At 39.2% G+C, this 22967-nt stretch overlaps 1 protein-coding gene across 3 annotated transcripts in view; it reads right to left on the bottom strand.

Moving 5' to 3' along the window:
- LOC119795289 (mitogen-activated protein kinase 8) overlaps positions 1 to 22967 on the bottom strand; it is a 51955-nt gene that overhangs the window by 10102 nt on the left and 18886 nt on the right. For 2 of the 3 annotated variants that reach the window (XM_038303195.1, XM_038303197.1), the window contains exons 2-9: positions 18786 to 18966; positions 16540 to 16669; positions 14718 to 14776; positions 12850 to 12988; positions 12308 to 12473; positions 6808 to 6879; positions 4549 to 4731; positions 1834 to 1958 (exon numbers count right to left, since the gene is read on the bottom strand). In XM_038303195.1, coding sequence (XP_038159123.1) covers positions 1834 to 1958; positions 4549 to 4731; positions 6808 to 6879; positions 12308 to 12473; positions 12850 to 12988; positions 14718 to 14776; positions 16540 to 16669; positions 18786 to 18907 — 996 coding nt within the window. In that variant the 5' untranslated portion in view covers positions 18908 to 18966. Of the gene's footprint in view, positions 1 to 1833; positions 1959 to 4548; positions 4732 to 6807; positions 6880 to 7465; positions 7538 to 12307; positions 12474 to 12849; positions 12989 to 14717; positions 14777 to 16539; positions 16670 to 18785; positions 18967 to 22967 lie in introns of all 3 variants that reach the window. The other variant, XM_038303196.1, reaches the window with a different exon arrangement.

Raw genomic sequence — 22967 nt, 5'->3', positions numbered from 1 at the left:
CAAACTCGTTCAAACACTGTGCTCGTTGCTAGCACAGTGGCAATATTTGTGCAGTTATCATGGCGGAACCAGCGAGAATTTTCAAACTTGAAAATTAGAACAAAATAGTCACCTACCGCAGTAGACATGGTGATTCGTTGCGTTCGCCTGTCTGCTAAGCTCAAAACAACCGCGCCTGGCTTGACGGAGAAACCAGGAGAACAGCTGAGCATATTTACGACAGTGCACTTTTACTTTCGGTCTCTGGGGGGAGCCTCGCTGGAAAAATCAACACCGATTGCATAGTATACCTTTAAATGATTCCTCAGGTCAATATACAGCAGGGGAGGGGGCATGCTGCAGCCATTACTGGCAGGGACTAAAACATTGGACCAAAGCAACCGCAGATCGCTCACACGTTTAACCCTGAACTGAAATGTAATGTTTAAAACAACGGTGTTTGCTTGTTGTTTAAATCCAAAACATGACGAAACCAGAGGAACTTTGCGTTTGTTGGTGATATCAAGTTAGCTCGAGTCAGTTCAAGTTGTAAAACACTCCATGTGATTCTCTGCTTGTGTCTTTAGCTTTTTACCCTTTGTTTACTGTTCCTGGGTGAAATTAACTAATGTGTTGGAGTCAAACTTTAGATTCTAGGTTAAATATAACGGTTTTTTTTAAGCCCTGTTTAAAACAGGACGAGTCTAAACTCATAAGTTACTGACTAGGATCCAACTGCAGTCCTCGGCTCCAGCCTGCAGGTGCCAATCCTGCAAAGCTTTCCTCTTAGATTGTTATTTATGGAGTTAGGTGGTAAACAGAAGGTGGTTTGGAAGGAACTGGAAATGTTTAGAGGAAAACAGAAGACCCAGAAATCTGATGTCCTCAAAACAAGCAGCTTTCAGCTTAATGTAGCTACGCGTTGATCTGATCACAACAGCAACCTCCATGTTAGAGTTTGGCAGAAATGTAATGTTTAAAACAACGGTGTTTGCTTGTTGTTTAAATCCAAAACATGACGAAACCAGAGGAACTTTGCGTTTGTTGGTGATATCAAGTTAGCTCGAGTCAGTTCAAGTTGTAAAACACTCCATGTGATTCTCTGCTTGTGTCTTTAGCTTTTTACCCTTTGTTTACTGTTCCTGGGTGAAATTAACTAATGTGTTGGAGTCAAACTTTAGATTCTAGGTTAAATATAACGTTTTTTTTTTAAGCCCTGTTTAAAACAGGACGAGTCTAAACTCATAAGTTACTGACTAGGATCCAACTGCAGTCCTCGGCTCCAGCCTGCAGGTGCCAATCCTGCAAAGCTTTCCTCTTAGATTGTTATTTATGGAGTTAGGTGGTAAACAGAAGGTGGTTTGGAAGGAACTGGAAATGTTTAGAGGAAAACAGAAGACCCAGAAATCTGATGTCCTCAAAACAAGCAGCTTTCAGCTTAATGTAGCTACGCGTTGATCTGATCACAACAGCAACCTCCATGTTAGAGTTTGGCAGAAATGAATCCTTGTCCTCAGGAGTGAGGCGATAATGAGGCGTCACACCACAGCGTGGGGATAAACGCACCCGTCAAAGCTGGATGCTGAGTTCTGAGGAATCTTTTCATGACCCAGAGCAGACGGATGAAAGCAGCAATTTGCTGCCAGCCGAGTCTTTGTGTTTCTGAAGAAATTTCTGCTGTTTGTCGCTAAATTCAAAGCATTAACTTTTTTTTTTTTTAGCACAAACATTTGTTCTGACATTCAGGAAGAAAAGACAAGATGTGAAAAGTCTGAGAAGCTACAGAAAGAGTTTTAAAATCCTTATTTAAATGCAATCATTGACTTGGAATAAACGATTTTAAAAAGTACTCACTGCTTCCACTTCAGTGGGATCGTACCACACGTTAATGTAGGGGTGCTGCAGAGCCTCGTCCACAGAGATCCGCTTGGAAGCGTCTATTACCAGCATTTTGGATAGCAGATCCCTGGCTTGGCTCGCTAAATGGGATGAGAAGAATTGGGTCAGAGATCTGATGGGTTACAGCTTAGCGGGTCCAGCTTGGTCAGAGGGATTCATTTCCAGGGGAACAGAGTGATGTAGAGGTAGCAAACAAAGGAAAAAACATTTTTCAGGAGTTTTTAAAAAACTTATGGGGGGTAGGTACCTTTTAAAGCTAGTTTCCTTATTTGACACATGATCCCTCCTGGGGGAATTTAAAGAAGCTCCACGGGAGAAGCTCCCCTGGTTGGAGATGAAGGCTTTCTGAATAAATGATGGCTCTGGTTTAGGATTATTATTATTATTTTTTTGGTGTTTATTTTCCATTTGCTAACAGAACTAAACTGAACATTTTACCACTAGGTGGAGCTGTTGAGTATAAAAGAAACCCATGTGTATATGTGAAGAACTGCATACTAGGATGTAAGATAATTGCCATCATAGCTTTGTCAACCTGCTGCCTACCTTTGTGAAGCAGGAAAAAGACTAATATAAAGTGAATCCAGTAGAACTTTTTATTTCCTACTTGGAATGGGTGACAATAGTTTTGAGAGCCAAGAAACTTTTGGCTCTCAAAATGGTATCAGTGCCCTATTTGTTGGTACTCGCTGATACCACCATTTTAGTGCTGGATCAGGGCCCCTCCCAATACCGGTATCGGTGTTGAACTAATTGAAGTCCACTTTTTTTGTTACGATGGAGTATTAGGACCAGGTTAGAGATTTATTTTTTATTTTGAGAATAAAGTCGTACTATAACGAGAATAAAGTCGTAAAATTACGAGAATAAAGTCGTAATATTATGAGAATAAAGTGGTAATATTACGAGAATAAAGTCGTAATATTATGAGAATAAAGTGGTAATATTACGAGAATAAAGTCGTAATATAACGGGAATAAAGTCGTAATATTACTAAAAGAAAGACGTAAAAGTACGAGAAGCCGTAAAATTACGAGAATATAGCCGTAAAATTACGAGAATAAAGTCGTAATATTACGAGAACAAAGTCGTAAAATTACGAGAACAAAGTCGTAATATTACGAGAACAAAGTCGTAATATTACGAGAACAAAGTCGTAATATTACGAGAATATAGTCGTAATATCACGAGAATATAGTCGTAATATAATGAGAATAAAGCCATCATACATCAACCCGCTTCAGAAAGAAAGCTTGGAGCTCCGACCAGCAGATGATGGCCGACCAGCTCCACCAATCTGAATCCACTTTGACATCCTGCCCAGTTTGATGCTGCTGCTACAAGATTTCCTGATTTGTCAAACCGATGCCAAATTATACCATCACATGATGCTCTACATTCCTAATTTTAGGGAAGACAGGGCTTCTATTCTCTGACTATTCTCGCTGCGACTATAGTCTTTGAATTTAATGACTTTATACTCGTAATGTTACGACTATTCTGGAAATAGAAGAAAAACAATTCTCTAGGCTGGCCCTAATACTTCGTTGGGTTTTGTACATCAAATTCTAAACACCAACATGTATTTACCAGCTGCAGCTGAATTTTTCACAGGGGAATTTTTTGGAGGGGATGTTTCTTGCAGCTGAATTTCTTGCAGTGGAATTTTCACCAGATAAAAATTAACTGTAAGGAATTCAATGTGTAAAAATTAATATCATTAACTGGATTATAGACTGTAAAACATGCCTTTAGCTGACAGAGCGACCCACTTAGAGCAGTTATTATATCAATTAGATGTGTGTGTGTGAATGGCTGTTTGTCCAGGTCAGACAGGTCGCCTGTAGACAGCTGGAGATGGGCACCAGCAGCCCTCGTGACCCCAGCAGGGATAAGCATGACGGAAAATGGATGTATGTGTGGATGGATGACAGAAGAAAACAAAGTTTTGATAGATCACTCATGGGATTACGCATGAGAAGCTACTTTATGAAAGATCCCTTTTCTGAGATTAAATCCCAGTAAAAGGAACGTAAACATGCCTGGAACCGATAAACAGGGATGTTATTGGAGGCAAATAATTTAAAAAGGCAAATATTTTCATAATTACATAACATTATTGTCACCAAAAACTTACTTAGAATAGGTTGAATAATTTGACTGGAAGTTAATATCAAGAAAAAGATGGTAAAAATATTTTCTTAAAACCGGTGTTCTGTCAGATGAGCATACCTCATCAGACCAGCATACCCATAGTCAATACATGTGCAAGACATCAAATTTGCGTTTATTCCTTTAGCTTTTTACAAACAAACAAAATTTAAAGTACCTCAACGGGCGTGAATGTCTTTAGTCATGTAGAAAAATAAACATTTTAAGGTCAGATCGCCATACGCTTCAAATAACACCAAAAAGTAAGTCATTGTTGTTTTTTTGTACAAGACCAAAGGGATACACGCCCGTCCAGGTAGTTTAAAGTCTATTTTTCATGGAAAACTAAAGGGATAAATGGAAAATTGACGATGGGTATGTTGGTCTGACGGGGTATGTTTATCTGACAGAACACCGGTAGTGGCTGAAACTAATTTGGGCTCCATAGACAGAGCAGCCTGCGGTCGATTAACTGTGTTGAACAGATTAGCAGCTAAAGGAGGAGAACAGGGAGCTCACCTTTCAGCTTGTTGTGTTCAGAGTCTGCAGGAAACAGGACATCAGGGAAGAGCTTCTCAAAGCTGTAGCCAGCGTAGCGCGGCCGGTTCTCCACGTAGGTCCTCACCGACTGGTTGAGCTTCATGAGGAACTCCTGAGACGGCGTCCCCAGCTGCTCGATGACCTTGTTCCACTGATCAATATCTTTTATTCAAAACATTAAGAAAACTACAGGCATGGATGAGAAACCGTCTGGATTCAAATCAGTACGTAAGGCTGGTCCTACATTTCATTTCCAGCATATTTGGATCAGTTTCAGTTTTTCTGCTATGATCGCCGATAAAATACTAAAAACTTATAATTAAACCTTTTTATTCTTTAACCCTTTATAGTGTACTCAGTGAAATACTTTGAAAATCAAAATTTTAAGTTGAGTGTTGGAGGACAGGGCAAAAACCTTTTGCAATATATAAAAATAGGAATATTTTGATCTGAAAAATCAATGAACAATCACTTGCTGTAATATGCGGAAAAAAACCACAAATTCAATAAGACATTAATGAAAAACAGTCTGGAAGACTTTCACTTTATAACTTAGCGTTTTACCTTATGGAATGAACGCATTAACTTCTTTAAAATAAATTAATATTAGGCAACATATCATCCAAGGGCTCAGCTAACTTGTTAAATGCCAAAATGATGTAGTAATATCGTTGCTAAATGGCTGGATAGAAATCATGTGTTTCTGGACCTCGCTGACGGATGGGGCGGGGCTCGCTTTGTAAGGGGTATGCAAATGACCCAAAACGGTAGCTCACCCTATAAAGGGTTAAAGGAAAATGAGAATAAATTCACTGGGATTAAACCTGTGTGTCAGCTGGAGATGGAGAAGCTCACCTTTAATTGGTTTAGATGCTGGAATAAAGGAAATCAATGGGTTTGCTTTCGTTTGTGAAACAGCAGCACAAATACAAATGAAACATAAAACAGAAAAGTTTGCTGACATCTTTGTTCAACCTTTACCATAAACGAAAAGATTATCATGTGTGTGAAACATGAATACGGCTTAATTAACCACTATCAATTGAATTATGAGAACTTTTGTTACAATTAAAAAATAATAATAGTTGGTTTAGATTGATTTATTTTTAAAAATGTGTTTATCTTTTCCCTATTAGACACATAATAACATAACCAAACACTTTATTTACTCAGGTAACTTTCTAAAGCTAACCAAGAGTAGCAGGATAGCAGCTGGATAAATATGATTAGAAATAAAATCAACTAAAACAGCAACTAGTATTCAGGGTCTTTAGTTTTTTATTATAGTTTCTATCCGCCCTGAACCGGAGTTCTGTCAGACCAGCATACCTATAGTCAATACGCATGAATAAGACATCACATTTGCATTATCTACGAAAAATAGACTTTAAACTATCTCAACGGGCGCGTATCCCTTTAGTCATGTTCAACAAAAAAACTATTTAAGGTCAGATCACCATATGCTTCAAAAAACTAAGTAATTAAATTGTTTTTTTGTATATGACTAAAGGGATACATGCCCGTTTAGGTAGTTTAAAGTCTATTTTTCGTACATAACTAAAGGGATAGTTGACTATGGGTATACTGGTCTGAACGGGTATGCTCATCTGACAAAACACTGGTCGTGTTTCCATGGATTCGCAGCTGCAGTTTAAGCCCCGCCTCAAAGTTAAACTAAAGCTGAAAAAGAATTGTTTTATTTATTTAAATATTTTCTCAAAATATTTTGGAGAAGAATACAATTTGAGAAAGAAAATAAAAATAATTAAACGGAAATGTTTCTCTTAAAACCTTTTTGATTAGAAGTTTCATTTCTGGATTGCATTTTTGTCAAATTTACATTTAAACAATAATTTGTCACAATAATAATGGAACAACATCGATATTATTAGCAGAAACCTAATTTTTTCCACATTAGCCAATAGTTAGTCCACTTTAAAACATTTGCAGTGTATCTTTAAATCCAAAACGTCTACGGTTGAAGCATCTCTGGACGCTGAATCTCTACATGGCAACAAGAAAAAAACAAGCCGACAATTGGACTGTTAATGACATCAGCTGTTAAGCCGACAGATAAACTCTGTATTCCATCTGTTTTGGATTCCTGATTGAAACGCCTCATTAAGCAGACGCAGAGGTGGTCTTTGTGTGCAGAAGGTTTGAACAAGATGTCAGACAAACGCAGAGACACAACAACAGGTTCAGGGAATAAAGGGGTGGGGTTTAACTTAAGGATACGATCAGAGCCTGGAAACAACACACTACCTCGGACCATTTCAGCCATGATGCATCCAACAGACCAGACATCAACTGAAAAATGAAATGACAACCACCCAATTAGCATGCAAACTGAACATCAAAACCAGGTCCAAACAAAAAGAAGGGATAATCAGACATAAACACATGATGTAGGTGAGGGTGCAGACAATGGCTGCATGCAGCTCTGTGGATTCAACTACACAGGTCAGGGTCCCAACCAGCTTTTATCTCCTGGAAAAGTTAGCTTGATAACATGTTTCTGATGCTTATTGACTCTTAAGACGCGAGATTCTGAAATGAATGCATGCAAACATCGCTATAGAAGCTGTTTTCCCTGATTAAGCAATAAAAACCGCAGTGAGAGAAGACAGAGAGCATTAAAAACATTCAAAGTCTCTCCGAAGGAAAAGCAAAACTATTAAAATTCTGTTCAGGTCTTTCATGTGTCAGTCACTGCGCCTGGAGCGGATAGCGGCGTCTGCATCTGCGGGGACAGCAGGTGGGTGGCTGGAAGTCGCAGCGTTGAAACAAAATCAAAGCAGTGAAGTTTTAATAGCTGAATTTGACAGAAGGGGGGGAAGAAAGTAGACATGAAAGACTTAGTGCCAACTTTCTGCTGCAAGCAGCTCAAGGATACAATCCCTTCCAGGAAAAAGGATTTTGTGGCGAACCATTTCTGCCATAATGCAGCCCACAGCCCAAATATCCACTACATGTGCGCAGCGTTAAAAGACGGAGAAAAGAAGGAGCCACAAAACCAACAGGTCAGCAGGAAATGCTCAAAGACCTCGTAAATAAAACAAGATGCACTTTATATCCAAATATTTGGATTTCATATGCGACCGTTCACTGGCTGCAGTCAGGAACAGACTAATTCCTGGGAACACACGGCCTTAAAGAGAACATTGGTAAACTAGGGCTGAAACAATTTATCGGATTAATCAATTATTAGAATAATCATCAACTAATTTATTCTCCAGTTATTGATTAATCAATTAATAAAGACCGTAAAACATGCCTTTAACTGAAAGAGCAACCAACTTGGAGCAGTATTGTAGAAAAAAATATATATATATTAAGTATTTTTGCATTAAACATTAATAATATGTTTTCCTTTGTGCTCTATCAGGAACTCCTTAAGTGGAAAACATTTAGTTTCACCTGGTTTAATTTAGTAAAAACTGTTCTTTAAGGAAACTTTGGCTATTCGATTATTAAAACTGATAAAAAAAAATAGAAAAAATTACAGATTAATTGATTTAACAAAATAATTGTTTGTTGCAGCACTAATGTAAACCTACAGTTTGTTCCTCTAATGGTGAAAGCAAAGAACACGTTTATAAACGGAAATCTGAAAAAAAAAAAAAAGGAAAAGCAACAAAAATTTGATTTTATTTTTTAAATAAATCAATCAAGTTTTAAATCCTATTTTACAGTTTTCACCCTCGACACTTTTGGATGGTTTGGTCCGATAGAAACGCTGTTCCGGCCAGAAGTGGAGAGGCTGAAATCTGAAAAACGGAGAGGAAAAGAAAATCTGAAAAATAAAATGTGTTAAAAATAAAACCTTTACAAAATGGAATCTGAAAAGAAACTAAAAGGATTTTTTGTTTGTTTTTATGAACTGTATTCTTTTCTATATCCAGTATTACAGATTTCAGCCTCTATTCTTCTGGATGGAACAGCTTCTCTATTGATCCGAGGGCGAAATCCGTATAAAGAATTTAATATCAAACAATAAAATGTGTCAAAAAAAAGTTACATCTGAAAAATATTGTTAGAATAAAATTTAAAAAGAGTAAAAAATATTTATAGTTTTTCAAAGTTCTATTTTTATAATGCATCAAACGTGTTCTTTGCTTTTGAGAATACTGGAACAAATTTCTCTCCATACGAGGCTGGTGCTTTAAAGTAGGAGACAAAAATATACAGGTGCTGGTCATAAAATTAGAATATCATGAAAAAGTAGATTGATTTCAGTAATTCCATTTAAAAAGTGAAACTTGTATATTATATTCATACATTACATACAAACTCATATATTTCAGATGTTTATTTTGTTTAATTTTGATGATTACAAATGACAACAAATGAAAATCTCAAATTCATCATATCAGAAAATTAGAATATTACTGAAGACCAATAAAAACAAAGGATTTATAGAAATGTTGGCCAACTGAAAAGTATGAACATGAAAAGTATGAGCATGTACAGCACTCAGTATTTAGTTGGGCCTCCTTTGGCCTGTATTACTGCAGCAATGCGGCGTGGCATGGAGTCGATCAGTCTGTGGCACTGCTCAGGTGTTATGATAGCCCAGGTTGCTCTAATAGTGGCTTTTAGCTCTTCTGAATTGTTGGGTCTGGTGTATTGCATCTTCTTCTTCACAATACCCCATAGATTTTCTATGGGGTTAAGGTCAGGAGAGTTTGCTGGCCAATTAAGAACAGGGATACCATGGTCCTTCAACCAGGTACTGGTAGCTTTGGCACTGTGTGCAGGTGCCAAGTCCTGTTGGAAAATGAAATCTGCATCTCCAAAAAGTTGGTCAGCTGCAGGAAGCATGAAGTGCTCTAAAACTTCCTGGTATGTGGCTGCGTTGACCCTGGACCTCAGAAAACACAATGGACCAACACCAGCAGATGACATGGCACCCCAAACCATCACTGACTGTGGAAACTTTACACTGGACTTCAAGCAACGTGGATGAAGTGCCTCTCTTCTTTTCCTCCAGACTCTGGGACCTTGATTTCCAAAGGAAATGCAAAATTTACTTTCATCAGAGAACATGACTTTGGACCACTCACCAGCAGTCCAGTCCTGTTTCTCTTTAGCCCAGGCAAGACGCTTCTGACGCTGTCTGTGGTTCAAGAGTGGCTTGACACAAGGAATGCGACAGCAGAAACCCATGTCTTTCATACGTCTGTGTGTGGTGGTTCTTGAAGCACTCACTCCAGCTGCAGTCCACTCTTTGTGAATCTCCCCCACATTTTTGAATGGGTTTTGTTTCACAATCCTCTCCAGGGTGCGGTTATCTCTCTTGCTTGTACACTTTTTTCGACCACATCTTTTCCTTCCCTTCGCCTCTCTATTAATGTGCTTGGACACTGAGCTCTGTGAACAGCCAGCCTCTTTAGCGATGACCTTTTGTGTCTTGCCCTCCTTGTGCAAGGTGTCGATGGTCGTCTTTTGGACAACTGTCAAGTCAGCAGTCTTCCCCATGATTGTGTAGCCTATAGAACTAGACTGAGAGACCATTTAAAGGCTTTTGCAGGTGGTTTGAGTTAATTAGCTGATTAGAGTGTGGCACCAGGGGCCATCAATTTTGAACCTTTTCACAATATTCTAATTTTCTGATATGATGAATTTGAGATTTTCATTTGTTGTCATTTGTAATCATCAAAATTAAACAAAATAAACATCTGAAATATATGAGTTTGTATGTAATGTATGAATATAATATACAAGTTTCACTTTTTAAATGGAATTACTGAAATCAATCTACTTTTTCATGATATTCTAATTTTATGACCAGCACCTGTAAAAAGTCATTAATTACACAGTAAAAGCTTCAAGTGGAAGAAACACTTTTCAAAATATAATCTTCTGATGTATTTTATAGTTCAGATTAGGGTTCAGCAGTAGCAAACAGTAAACCGTAAACAGTAAACAACAGATAGAAAATAACGTTAAACCAATGAAGCTTTAGCGTAAAGAGAAGTCAAACGCCAACAGGAAGGGATTAAAACCAGCTGGTTCTTGTTAAGGTGAAGTGATAATTCATCCTATTTTTACTCCACTAGAATTAAAAGTTTTTTTTTTAAATAAGAAGTTATCCCATAAATCCGTCCCGTCCTCAGATTGTCTCCTCTTTGCGCTGCTAGTTAGCTAACATGGATGACCATATTTGGCAGTTCTGGGGGTTTTCCTCTTGATTTTTAAGACTGAAGCTGCATTTATCCTGATTGATCAATGACTGAAACAATCTTCAGCTAAACTGGAGACTGGATCAGTTGGAAATGTTAATTGGAGCTCACTGACTCCACAGGCTAAGCCGGGCATACACTGAATGATTTTTTTTTTGTCCTTTTCGGGCCGATTCTCCAGTCGTGCAAGAACTTTATTATTGTGTTGAATTTTACCCTGATTGTGCGTGGTGTAGTGTACAGGGGGTAACGAGGGGTGATCAGCTTCCAATGACCACCTCGCCATCACGAATCATGAGGTCGGGAGAGAATCAAACACGACAGCCGTCTTAAGGTGGTCGTGGGCAAATCGCTCAGTGGGCAAACAAGGATTCTTCTTCTTCTTCCTCTAAGATGTAAACCCAGCAGCATGGCGGGGGTGCAATGAGTGAAATGGAGTTCTTTCTGTAAAATTGACAGACTGTAGTAGCCATGTTTGCTCAGCCATGTCTTTGTCCAAATATGTCGTCTCCTTTTCTTTTTAGGGCTTTCAGCACAAAATTACACAAATTTCCAAGGCAGCGCGTTTCACTCTAGTGAGCTTCATATTCCTCTTCTACTGGTTTGGATTCCGGATAGACGATACCGAGTAGCGCCATCTCACCGCGGGGCTGAGTCCCAGCTGGTTTTTAGACGTCCAGTGTGAGCAGGTAGATCGCATCAGAGTGTCTGGTCACACAGTGAGAACAAACATCATGAGCTGGGAACTTTTAAACCCTCAGTTTGATCGTACAGTTTGAGCTGTAGCTGCGTGCAACGATTGAAAATATCGCACAGTGTATGCCCGGCTTAAAAGAATAACAGGGATTAAAGCAACAAAAACCCGAAACCTGAACTTTTTTGAGGCAAGCAACAAAGTCATGTGTGTATATAGGGGGGTGTGGAAGCATGGGATCAGAGATTGCATGACTGATTAAAGACTAAGTTGTGTTCGGTGAGTAAAGCAGAAAACGGTCAGCTATTGACGCCGGCACATCAGCCGCTGCCGTAGCTCCAAGCTAACGTTGTGTGGTCAGCAGCTTGATGACCAGGGTCTAACACCTTTTTGCTGCTGGATGCGTAAATAAGCTTCCTGGGGCACAGCATGCCGGAGTTAATAAACTACAATGTACCCACTTTATGCCATTCCGTTCTCTCCATCATCTTTCTCTACAAACACAAAGTTTCATTTTTTTATTTTTAGCTCCTTTGCTACCATTGGCTGACAAACAAAAGAGGGATTTCGTCTTTATTCATTTATTGACGATTTGAGTGATTTTTTTTTTATCCACGGACAATCGCTACGGGCTGGAAATCCGGCCTGGGGCCGGAATACTTTAATCCTTGGAATAACATACTCAAGGAGAATTTAAGCTAAAACTGCCAAGAAAACTTAAATGTTCAGCAGTCACTGTCACCGTCTTCACACGGGAAGCTCCCTGCAAAGCAAACGGCGCCCCCACATGTTAAGTCCACCCCGCCCTGAGCGTAGGGCCGAACAGCAGCTGCTAACTGCTACCTTGTCCATCACTCACCGTTGGCCTGGTAACCCATGCCCAGGATGACCTCAGGGGCGCGGTAATAACGGGTCACTACGTAGGGCGTCATGAGCAGGCCGGTGGCGGCGGTCCGGGCCAGACCGAAGTCCAGGATCTTCAGGGTGCAGTCAGACTTCACCACGATGTTACTGGGCTTCAGGTCCTGAAGGACGAAACACGACATGAGCAGGGAGGGCGGGGTTATGGCTCTGTTCTGTCAGATGAGCATACTCATAGTCAATACGCATACGCAAGACATCAGATTTGCGTTTATCCCTTTAGTTTTGTACGAAAAATAAACTTCAAACTACTTCAAAAATATAATAGTCAGATCGCTTAAGGGATCCACACCTGTTGAGGTAGTTTAAACTTGATTTTTCATACAAAATTAAAGGGATAAATTAAAGGGATAAATTAAAGGGATAAATGGGTATTGGCTCTGGGTATGCTGGTCTGACAGAACAGGCTCCATCGTTTCCAGGCCGATTCAGGCGGATGTTCAGAGCTGACTGACCGGCATGGTTGCCAGGACGACCCACCCTGTGAATGATGCCTGCGGCGTGCAGGTGTTTGATTCCACACAGCATCTGGTAGAGCAGGTAGGACAGCCTCTCATGGTCCAGCTCCATCTGGATCACCTGACAGAGGTTAGCGTCCATCAGCTCCATCACCAGATACCTGCAGGGAAACGCCTCCCGTTAGCATCAAGCATGAACTTCACATGTTGGCTTAAACCAGGCTGCTTCACACGCCGTGCCAGCTGACACGTCTTCATTCAGGTAAACAAACAACAGGGCACTAACTTCATGCACCAACTCAGCAGCATTTTACCCCTCCAGTTCCAATCAGCCGGACAGCGATACAGGAAGACAGCCTCTCTGTTTCACACTCATCACTCCATCATCACTATTCTCTCCACAGCAGTAAGACATGTTCAGTAAGACAGCTCGGCCTAAACCATGCTGCTTCCCCACAGCCGTCAGAGCCATTAATCCCTGCCGTCCCCCCTCCCACACATATCATAACCTCGCAGACACACATACATATTCCCCCCCCCACACAGCCACATTGTTCTGCACTTTGCACTGTTACATTATCTGTATTTTGCCATAATTGGACCTGCTGTTACTTCTTTGGCATTACTGAGTGCCTTTAGTTAATTTAGTTGTATATATTGTTATTATTATTATTGTGTGTTTGCTTATTTATACAGTATATATTTGACCTTTTGCACGGGAGCTGCAATGGAAATTTCGTTGAATTCTGTTCAGTGACAATAAATGCTATCTATCTATCTATCTATCTATCTATCTATCTATCTATCTATCTATCTATCTATCTATCTATCTATCTATCTATCATGTCTGAAGGGCAAGTTTACACACACCTACCACCAAACACAGACTTTACCTCATTTTGGTTACGTCAATCAAAAACCTGCTGATGCTGCATGAAGGCTAGCAGCTACAAATGACTTTAAGCTCTAACCTCCATGACTTAATCACAAGTTAAGTTCTATCAACCAGCAATAAATCAATCAAGCAGCAGAAATGAAGTCATTAGGGATGCTAATCAGCGATTAATTGATTGATCACAAGTGGATTGATTGGATCAGTTGACTTAGCAAATAAGCTACCACAACAAAACAGGAACCTAATAGTTACTGAATAGAAGAGATGAATAAAATATATGAAACTCTTCTGATTTCCAATGAGCAGAGATGCAGCTTGGCCAATAGACTCCTCTCTGTTTGTTTTCAGTCATATTTAACCACACTGTTCCACTGGAACAGGCAGCATTTTCAGTTGAAAACATCTTTACGTCCCATTTTGAACCAGGCTGGTGCACGCGCTCTGGGCCAAGCTCCATAAATTTGGAGGTGCGCGACCTAGCGCCCTGTTCAACGCGGCAAGTTTAAACCAAGCTAAAGCAGAGCAGTAAATCACAATGAATGAATTTAATATCTAAAACCATTAATCAACAACTGTAAGTCGATTATTTGTTTCCATCCCTACTAGTCGACCAGTATAAACTTTGCTGATCAGTATTGACTGATTTAGGCCCAAAAATCTTCAGATGAAAGGCCGACTTCAGCGGGAGATCTAAAGCAGCTTCCACTGGCAGATTCAGTCCAGTATGACCGTAGAGATCATGCTGAAGATCAGCACACAGTTTACAAAGCTTTTTATTTTCATTTTCTCTCTTCTGACATTTCAGAAACAAAGCTGGGATCATAAGATGGTAAAACTGGTATTTTTGCTTAAGGTTATCACACCTTCTGAATTTTATACCAACTAGAAAAGCACTAAAGACTATCACATTTATTTATTAAAAAGAACAAGCTGACAGATTAAATCAGCATTAATTAATATCAAACTGTCGTCCCGCTCAAATACGTGATACTCACACATCTTGGAACTCCTCTAGTGTCTTCTGTGGTGTGAAAACGTTTAATAGGCCGATGATCTGAGGAAACAAAACAGAGGATGAACCTTTAGGAAGAAAAAAAACAATATCTGTAAGGTTGGATTATTGTATGATGGAAATCCTTTGGGTTTACAGCTGACTTTATACATCATGTCTCCCTGAGCAGAGCCCATATCAGCAGATGATGTCTTAAAATACATACGGATACAGTCTAATTAAGCGGATGCACTGTGACGGCTGACATTTTCCAGAGTTTCCCTCAGGGTCAGCAATGTTCCATCTAAACATCTCCTCCTTTCTGCTGATTCCTGTTTGTTCATCGCCCTGGATGCTTATGGAGAGACTTTGGTTCCATTATCGTTTCAAGCAAAGTTTTGCAGAAGAAAATTTGAAAAAATAAAAATTTGTAAATAAAATTTGAAAACAAAACATGTTTTGTAAAAGGAAATGTAAAAAAAACAAAAACAAATTTATGAAATAGGAATTTGAAAAAAGGAAAAAAAATGTAATCCAGAAACTCAAATCATATTGAGAATTCAAACTTCTGAAAGTACTTTAAATATGAAATTATTCCATCCTGTTCAATAAATGATGTGTTTTTTATTTAGAGTAATTTTCATTTGAATGTGCTTTACTGGAGGCAATATTTGTTGTCAAAGAACACTACTGCCACCTACTGGTTAGTGACGTCACGGTGCGGTATCGGCTGTTGATCAAGTCCCAGTGCTGTATCTGGTGTTTGTCACAACGCGCTATTATCCAAGTCATCTTGAAAACATTCTTCTTCCAAATGTTGGCTACATATTACGTGTTTTTTCTCTGGCCAGAAGTTCGATGGCAAATCCTCCCTCTTCAAGTTGGCGATCCAACGACCAACCCGTCCGTGGAGGATCAGGAATCAGAAAGGGAAAATAACTCTTTATTTTCACTATTACCTGATGTATTCCAGCATCCAGCTGCCATGCACGTGGGCATTGTCAATTTCACTATAGCTCTGGTGAATTTCAATGGTGAAGTCCTCTGGAAATCTTCAATAATTGTTGTTGATTGCAGATGTGTCTAGTAGTTCCCATTGATTTTGCTTGTAAAGCGGGGAGAATGGCGCTAGGCTTACCGCACCGTGACGTCACTGCTGGAAGATGGCAGGAGGGAGGGGTTACTATATTTGGGCAAAAATGGCCGCTCCCAGACTCGAAAATGATTGTTTTTATTGTTTTACTGATGAATGCGAAATTCATTAAATCACTGTGAACGTTTTAGCTTAAGGTATAAATAATGATCCACTGATTATTCCTTGCTGACCGGACTTTTCCTTTATTCAAAAAGTATTGAAAACAACTTTGCAGTTTTCTTAAATCATTGCTTTTATATATTTTTAATTGCCTTTATTTTATTTTGACAAACTCTTTCTTTACATTTTTATACAGATTCTAGTTTAGTTTGGCATTCTTTTCACTTCCAGCCAATATAAAGGCTCCCTTTTGACCAATAAAATGTTGTTGCTAACATCGATGCAGACCAAGGGAAGTGCATCATTGCTTCTCACTCTACAGGAAGGCTGAAGGTTATCTGCATTTGCAAATTAAAAGAAAATATCATTTGTAAAATGTGAGAAAACAAAAAGTTACTATTATAGCCTTTTCTTTTGAGTAATCTGTTTTTTCAATTTCCATTTACAAAACTTGTTCTTTGCTTGAAACAATAATGGGACAAAGTTCACTCCATAGCTTCAGTCTGTATCTGGTGGATTATATTCTGGTAATCAGTGACATCAGTGTGGACGGTAGGAGCAGAGCCCTTACGTTCTTGTGGTTGACACATTTCATCAGCACCAGTTCTCTGTAGGCGCGTTTGGCATGGGTCTGATTCTGAAAGGGCCGGCTCAGCTTCTTGATGGCCACGTTCTTCTCCAAGTTATGGTCGTACGCCGAGCTGATGGGAGAAACACGACAAAGGAAGGAAAGCGCAGTTAAAACATTGATTTAATGTCTGAGGATCTCATCTTTTAGTTTACCTGCTGGTTCACATTTTCTTTATATGGTTGAGCAATACATGGTCTCCATACCAGTGCATAGAAAATTATAACTGCAGCCAATATTAGCCAAGTAGGTAAAATAGGGAAGAAACTATTAATTGCTTAATTGTGATTAGGACTGAAACAATCAATTATTTATTAAATTAGTAATCGAGTAATCACCGACTGGAGAATAGAGACTGTAAAACGTGCCTTTAGCTGACAGAGAAACCCACTTAGAGGAATTATATCTCAATTGTAAAAAAAAAAAAATCAATATTTTGCATTTAAGATAAAAAAAAAACGTTTTGTCCATCAATCTGCTCTATCCAGAATTCCTCAAGTCGAAAAGTTTTAGTTTCACCTCGTTTAATTCCGTAAAAAATAAAAAACTGTTCTTTAAGGAACCTTTGGATATCTGATTATTAAACAAATTAATAATCTGCAGATTAATCAATTTGTAAAATAATCCTTAGTTGCAGCCCTAATTGTGATTTTTTTTGCTTATATTTTTGGTCACATATTAAAGATATAAAACACCAAGTAACATTCTGAAGTTTTTCCTCTCCACTGTCGCTACATGCTTAGTGTGAAGGATTGCTGAAGAGTCAATAAGTCGATGAACTTAACTGGTTTTCCTTAGATAGAAAACTGAGTCAATCTGACTGTATGATCTGGTTGAACTGTACAGTGTCTTGAGACGACATGTGGTGTGAATCGGAGCTATAGAAATAAACTGAATAGAATTGTAGTTCTTTAGCTGCAGTCATATGCTAACAGTGGGGCAGAAATGAAGAGAGATGCTGGTAGAGTACAGATCTATGAGAGCAAACTTCAGACACTTTACCAGGAGTTGTGAATGTCTGTGGTTGGAGCAGAAGAAAGTGTAATTACACCTTATTATACACTTTTTACAATTAAGATAAATTAAAAAAACATTCTGTCTGTAAATATGCTTGATCCAGAAGCTTCAAACGCGTTCAACCTCTTTAAAAACTGTCATATTTGGTAACTCTGCTAACAGAAAAATAGGGGGTTTTCAGTGACGTCACTGGCCAGCTCCCGGTCCGCCATCTTGGGTGGCATATTATCCTATATCACATATATATTTTCACGAATGGATAAGTATCCCAGCACGCTAGAGCCACCAGATCATGGAACATATCTGAGGAAATGTTCCGTGATCGACCATATGGACCCCTATGCCCTCCACAGTGCCTTGTTTAGCACTAATCCAGATGATTGGCCAAATGTAGAGCACGGTGACATAGTTCATTACCCGGTGTTCAGTGAAAACCCTCTGCACACTCTTGAGGAAATGAGAGCGTACAAGGGTCTAGAGGCTCACAACCAGTTCACATGTGGTTGGGTACGAGATGTCGAAGTGATGTACATGAAGGAAATCGCCATCATACATGGATGGGTGAGTTTTAATAAGATGGTAAAAATGTAAACAATCCGACGCAGGGCTCGCTATGCTAGGTGGCTAACGGCCGGCTGTGCGCGAACAGTTCCAAAGCTACAAGTCCTTGGAGTCTCATGGGCAGTTTACGAATGGATGGGTTCAGGAGCTGCAGCTCATAAAGCCAGCAAACAGTGCTAACCGTTAGTGCTAACAACCATTCAGGCATGTAATGTACTTTTAACTAGCCGCTATGTGTTTCAAAGGTTAGTAACGTTAACTGCCAAACCTCCCTAAACCCTCCGGGTTTCTCACATATTTGAGCCTTTTCCCGCTGGTTAAATCAAGTTAAGGTGAAATTAATCAAATTAAAACGCGTAAGTAAGGAATATCCAAAAAGGAAAAATCCATCCAGTTTCAGTGAATTCAAGACCAGACACAAAAAAAAAAAAAACATTGAAAACAAAACGAACTGTGATCCACACAAATGGAGAAGCTAAAGTTTTATTTAAAAAAAAAAAAAAGAGAGAGAGAGTATCAGAGTCAAGCTAGCAGAGCTACTCCAACATGCAGCCACCTTAAGCATCACAAAAAAAGTGACTTTTCATCGACATCAAACGCCCCAAACTTACCAGACGATTCCTTGCGCTCCAGATCCAATGGGTCTGAGGTTCTGGTAGCGCTTCAAGACCGTAAAAGTTGAATCCCCCACATCTATGCTGTAATACTCCTTTTCACGCTTGTTCCGGTTCATGATGACACCTTGGTCAGACGCTGCGCCTTGGCATGCAAGAAGAGCAGGCCTCTTGAAATCTGCAGCGGGGGAGGCATACAGTTAAGGTTATTAAAAAGAAAACTTTTACAGGTAACATTATCTGCTGTTTGAGGAATTACCTGCCCCCTTATTTAGAGTACACCAATGATTATTTAACATACAACTGCAAGAATCTTTGATCATCACTTTCTAGTGGTAAAAAAAAAAAAAAAAAAGTTATGACTTTTCTTTCCATCAACCAGTCACTAAAGAAGAGCACTGACCGGCTGATTCACCAGGTAACATCGGTTTGTTAGACTCTTTTCTCAATAAAGGTGAGGTTGCCAAACCCAAGGACTATTAATTGTGTTTTCAATATAATCCTGATTTAAAAACTTCCAACTGTCAGAGGCTCTTAATAATTTGTTGCGTTACATTTTAATGAGAGGAAGACATAATTTCTCCCTCCACGCCTTCAGGTGGCGGTAATGGGTTTTAAGTGGGTTTGTTGTCACAATGAAGTGAATGAAGAGATGCAGCTAATATCCAGATCCATGCATGCAGGCTAGAAGTATGTACTTTTTCACTCCAAGTCGGTTCTTTTACAACATTTGGTGAAATAAAAAGACAAAAAGCACAACTATACATTTCAACATTCTGCCCAGTAGCAAGTCAAAAAATATATTTTGCACTGCTTGTTTAGTATCTAAGCGTTAGTCTTGATATAAAAACCAAAAAGACATCCAGTAGATGCTAACATGTCATAGCTATTATAATCAATGGTCGTTTCTCAATCTGTGTCCTTGTGCGTTCTTGTGTCCTCGTGAAATTTCATCAGCCTCAGCCCTAGTACTCTTCCAATTCACAAGAACAAGAAGACAGAGAACGGACAAAGTCCCCAGACGTTGTTCTCACCCCTCCCTCTTTTCCCAGCATGCATCAGAGCAGACTTGTCCGTTCTCCAGACTGACAGCTGTCCCAGCATGCACTGCGGCAGCAGCAGCTTCCAGGTAAGTTTTAAGATCATTTGAGGCGAGAACATAGCATAGCCGTGAGTGAAGTCCAGCTGGCTCTGATGGCGAGTTTTTAGTTTTATTTGGCATAATGTTCATTTGATTTAAAGAACATGCTTGGCGAGAACACGACTCTGTACTCGCGTTCTTGTGAACTGAGAAACGGCCTATATGTTCCATATTTCATTAGTTGGTATAACTAATGTTTTATTAATAAATATAAGCAGTCAGAACGTGTGATTTTTCATATTCACACCATGGAACAAGGTTATCTTTTTCTCAAGCTAACCTTGCCATGAAGTTCTTATCCCACCAAATGTCCAGAATAAAAAGCATATTTCCATCCTTCACTTTGATTTAAAAATGATGTGCCTTCAGTGACACGAGCATAATGATAATTTTGAACAATTATGGAAAGAACTTTTATAATTTCAGTCCATTTTGGGACGCTTTGTTCTTCCCTGCTGCTCTCCACTATCACGTAATGAATATTTGTATAAAGCATGCATGGCCTTACAGATCACTATCATTTCTATATTCCTCAGAACATAAGAGAACCATGTGACAATAAAGAAAACTGAGCATCTCCAAACGTTACCTAAACATCTCCTCTGGGCCCCTCCTCTTGTCGTAAAATTAATTTTACTACAATCATCTTTAAATTGAACCAGAAATTAATTTCAACTGACCAACTACGTCTTGCTGTTCAAAACATATATGAAACTTTACCCAGTGGGGTAAAAGGTACATTAATTAACAACTTTACTATTGTTAAAATCAAACACGCATTAACATTAGGGTGATTTATACAGGCTTGAACTAAAATATAAATCAACTTATCAGGTAATCCAGAGCTATTTCTACAGTTATGCTGCTATAGGCATAGGCTCATGGAGGACATAGGGACCACTTTCCCTCACTCTACTTCATTCTACAATTCTCTAGCTTTCCTTAGAGCAGCAGACCACTATAGCAGCTTCACAGGCAGTAAGAAGCTGACAGTGTTGATTTTTTAAAATGAAGTATATTTTCCAGGCGTAAACTGAACATGAAATATGTAAACACAGCTAGTGCTCCTACAACTCCATTCCCACTTTATTAGATTTATTAATCAATTATTGGGAACACTGTTATAATGTGTTATAATTCCATTAACTACTTGTGTGATGTTTTGGGTTTTGTTGACTCTGAAGCAAAAGAAACACGGAAAACCACAAAGTATACAAAAACCTGTTCTACAAGCCGAGTCCCGGCTCCTGCTGTGTGAAAGGTATGTGGTTCCAGGTTCTGGGTCAGTAGCTAAGAAACCCAAACATCATTAATAACAGGTTATTGTAAGACAGTAAACAGAACAGAAGATCCTTTTAATTGCAAAGTAAACCTACTTAATCTAAGAACTTTAAAGCTCAATTAACTCTTTTCTTTGCCTCTTCATCTTGTTTATGCAGTTATTTTAGAAGCCTCACTAATCTGTAATCAATTAAAAAAAGTGCCCCAAGTTTTTATTAATATATTATATTTGCTTCTCAGCCTTATTCTTAAAAACATTCTTGCACAGAGCCGGACTGAACCCACTGTGGGTCGAGAAGGGATCATGTTTTCCAAATGCATTCATATGAAAAAGCCAATATGAGGAGGAAGACACAGACAGAGAACACGCATAGCTTTAGCTTTTGTTTCAAAAGATGTTTGACTTGACTTTAAAAGCAGAAACTCCTGCTGACTGTTTTCAGCTGACTAATTGCTGAGCTAATGCTAAATAGCATCCACTGTTTTGATACGACCTGTTGACAATTGTCCTTACAGACGTATTGATACGATTCAGCAGACAGCTTCTTTCAACAGGCCTATATTGGAGATTTTAGATGCAAACTGCTATATTCTGACACTAGCTAGCTTTTTTGGCTAATATCTAAACAATTTTCTGACGTCAAAACTGGACTGGAACATCCCTACGTCGGTTATAAACATTTCACTGGAAATTCAGGTAACCGCGTTTGGAAAAAGATAACATGTTTTTTTCAAATTTAGTTTACAACAAAATGAATTTCAGCTGCTTTTTCTTAGCCGTCTGTGAAACAGAAAGCTATCGAGTGAGAGCGTGCAAAACTGGTCACATGACACGGACCGACAGGAAGCAGCACTAGCCGATAAAAGAACAATGAACCATAATCTTTTTATTTCCTATGGAAAATTTCTTGTTGCGTTTTACTGCTGGTGTAAAGGTGTTTTTTTCCCCCCAGGATGAAAATCCGTGTCAGCAGATCAGACCCGTGAGAAAACGAATAAATCGATACTGAAAGTCTGAACCATGAAGTCCTGTAATCTGTTGCAATATCAGTTAAACCAGAAATTTGAGGGGAAACAAACAAAGCTTCATGCTTCCAGTTTTAGTTTTAAAAGAGAAATAAGTCAGCCAAAGAACATGTCAGACAAGCAGAGTTTTAAGGGTTTAATATTTTGAGGCCTCGGCTAGATCCCATCTCTTCTTTGGAGATTAAACTACTCCTTGACGAGAATTGTTGGAAATATAATCAATCCTACATGTGCAAATGCAAGCCTCATCCTATTGGCTCAATTAAAGTGTTCACTCACCGGCAAAAAGTACTAAATTCAAAGGACAGAAAATCAACCCGGCCAAGCATGCAATCCAAAAGAGATCCGCATCAATTATAGAGATTACTGCGCCTCCAAACCATGGTATGATATAACCCTGAAGAGCTGCACATGCAGTCTACATGAAACCTAAACGCTGCAGCAGGGATCCAGGCAGGGGCAGAGAGGAAGCAGGAAGCAGGGATGACAAATCATTAGCAGGATTTGGAGCGTTGAACTGAAAACGTATAGGCATGCAGTGGAGTCTGACCCCACCCCTTCCCTTTTAACATCAGTTAGCCTACAGAAGGCTTTTCCTCTTCTCCCAGCCCTCTATTCATAGGTGCCCACTTCTTTAGTTGTTTTTCCTTTCTTGTGGAGCATGGACCCGTTCATCTGAACCCCTGCCAACCCTGGGAGCAGCTCAGACAGGAAGTGAGCAGGAAAAAAGC

Source organism: Cyprinodon tularosa, unplaced genomic scaffold (assembly GCF_016077235.1).
Source record: "Cyprinodon tularosa strain WSP-4 unplaced genomic scaffold, ASM1607723v1 ctg508, whole genome shotgun sequence".
Taxonomy (NCBI): Eukaryota; Metazoa; Chordata; class Actinopteri; order Cyprinodontiformes; family Cyprinodontidae; genus Cyprinodon; species Cyprinodon tularosa.
This window is presented reverse-complemented; position numbering and strand designations above follow the sequence as displayed.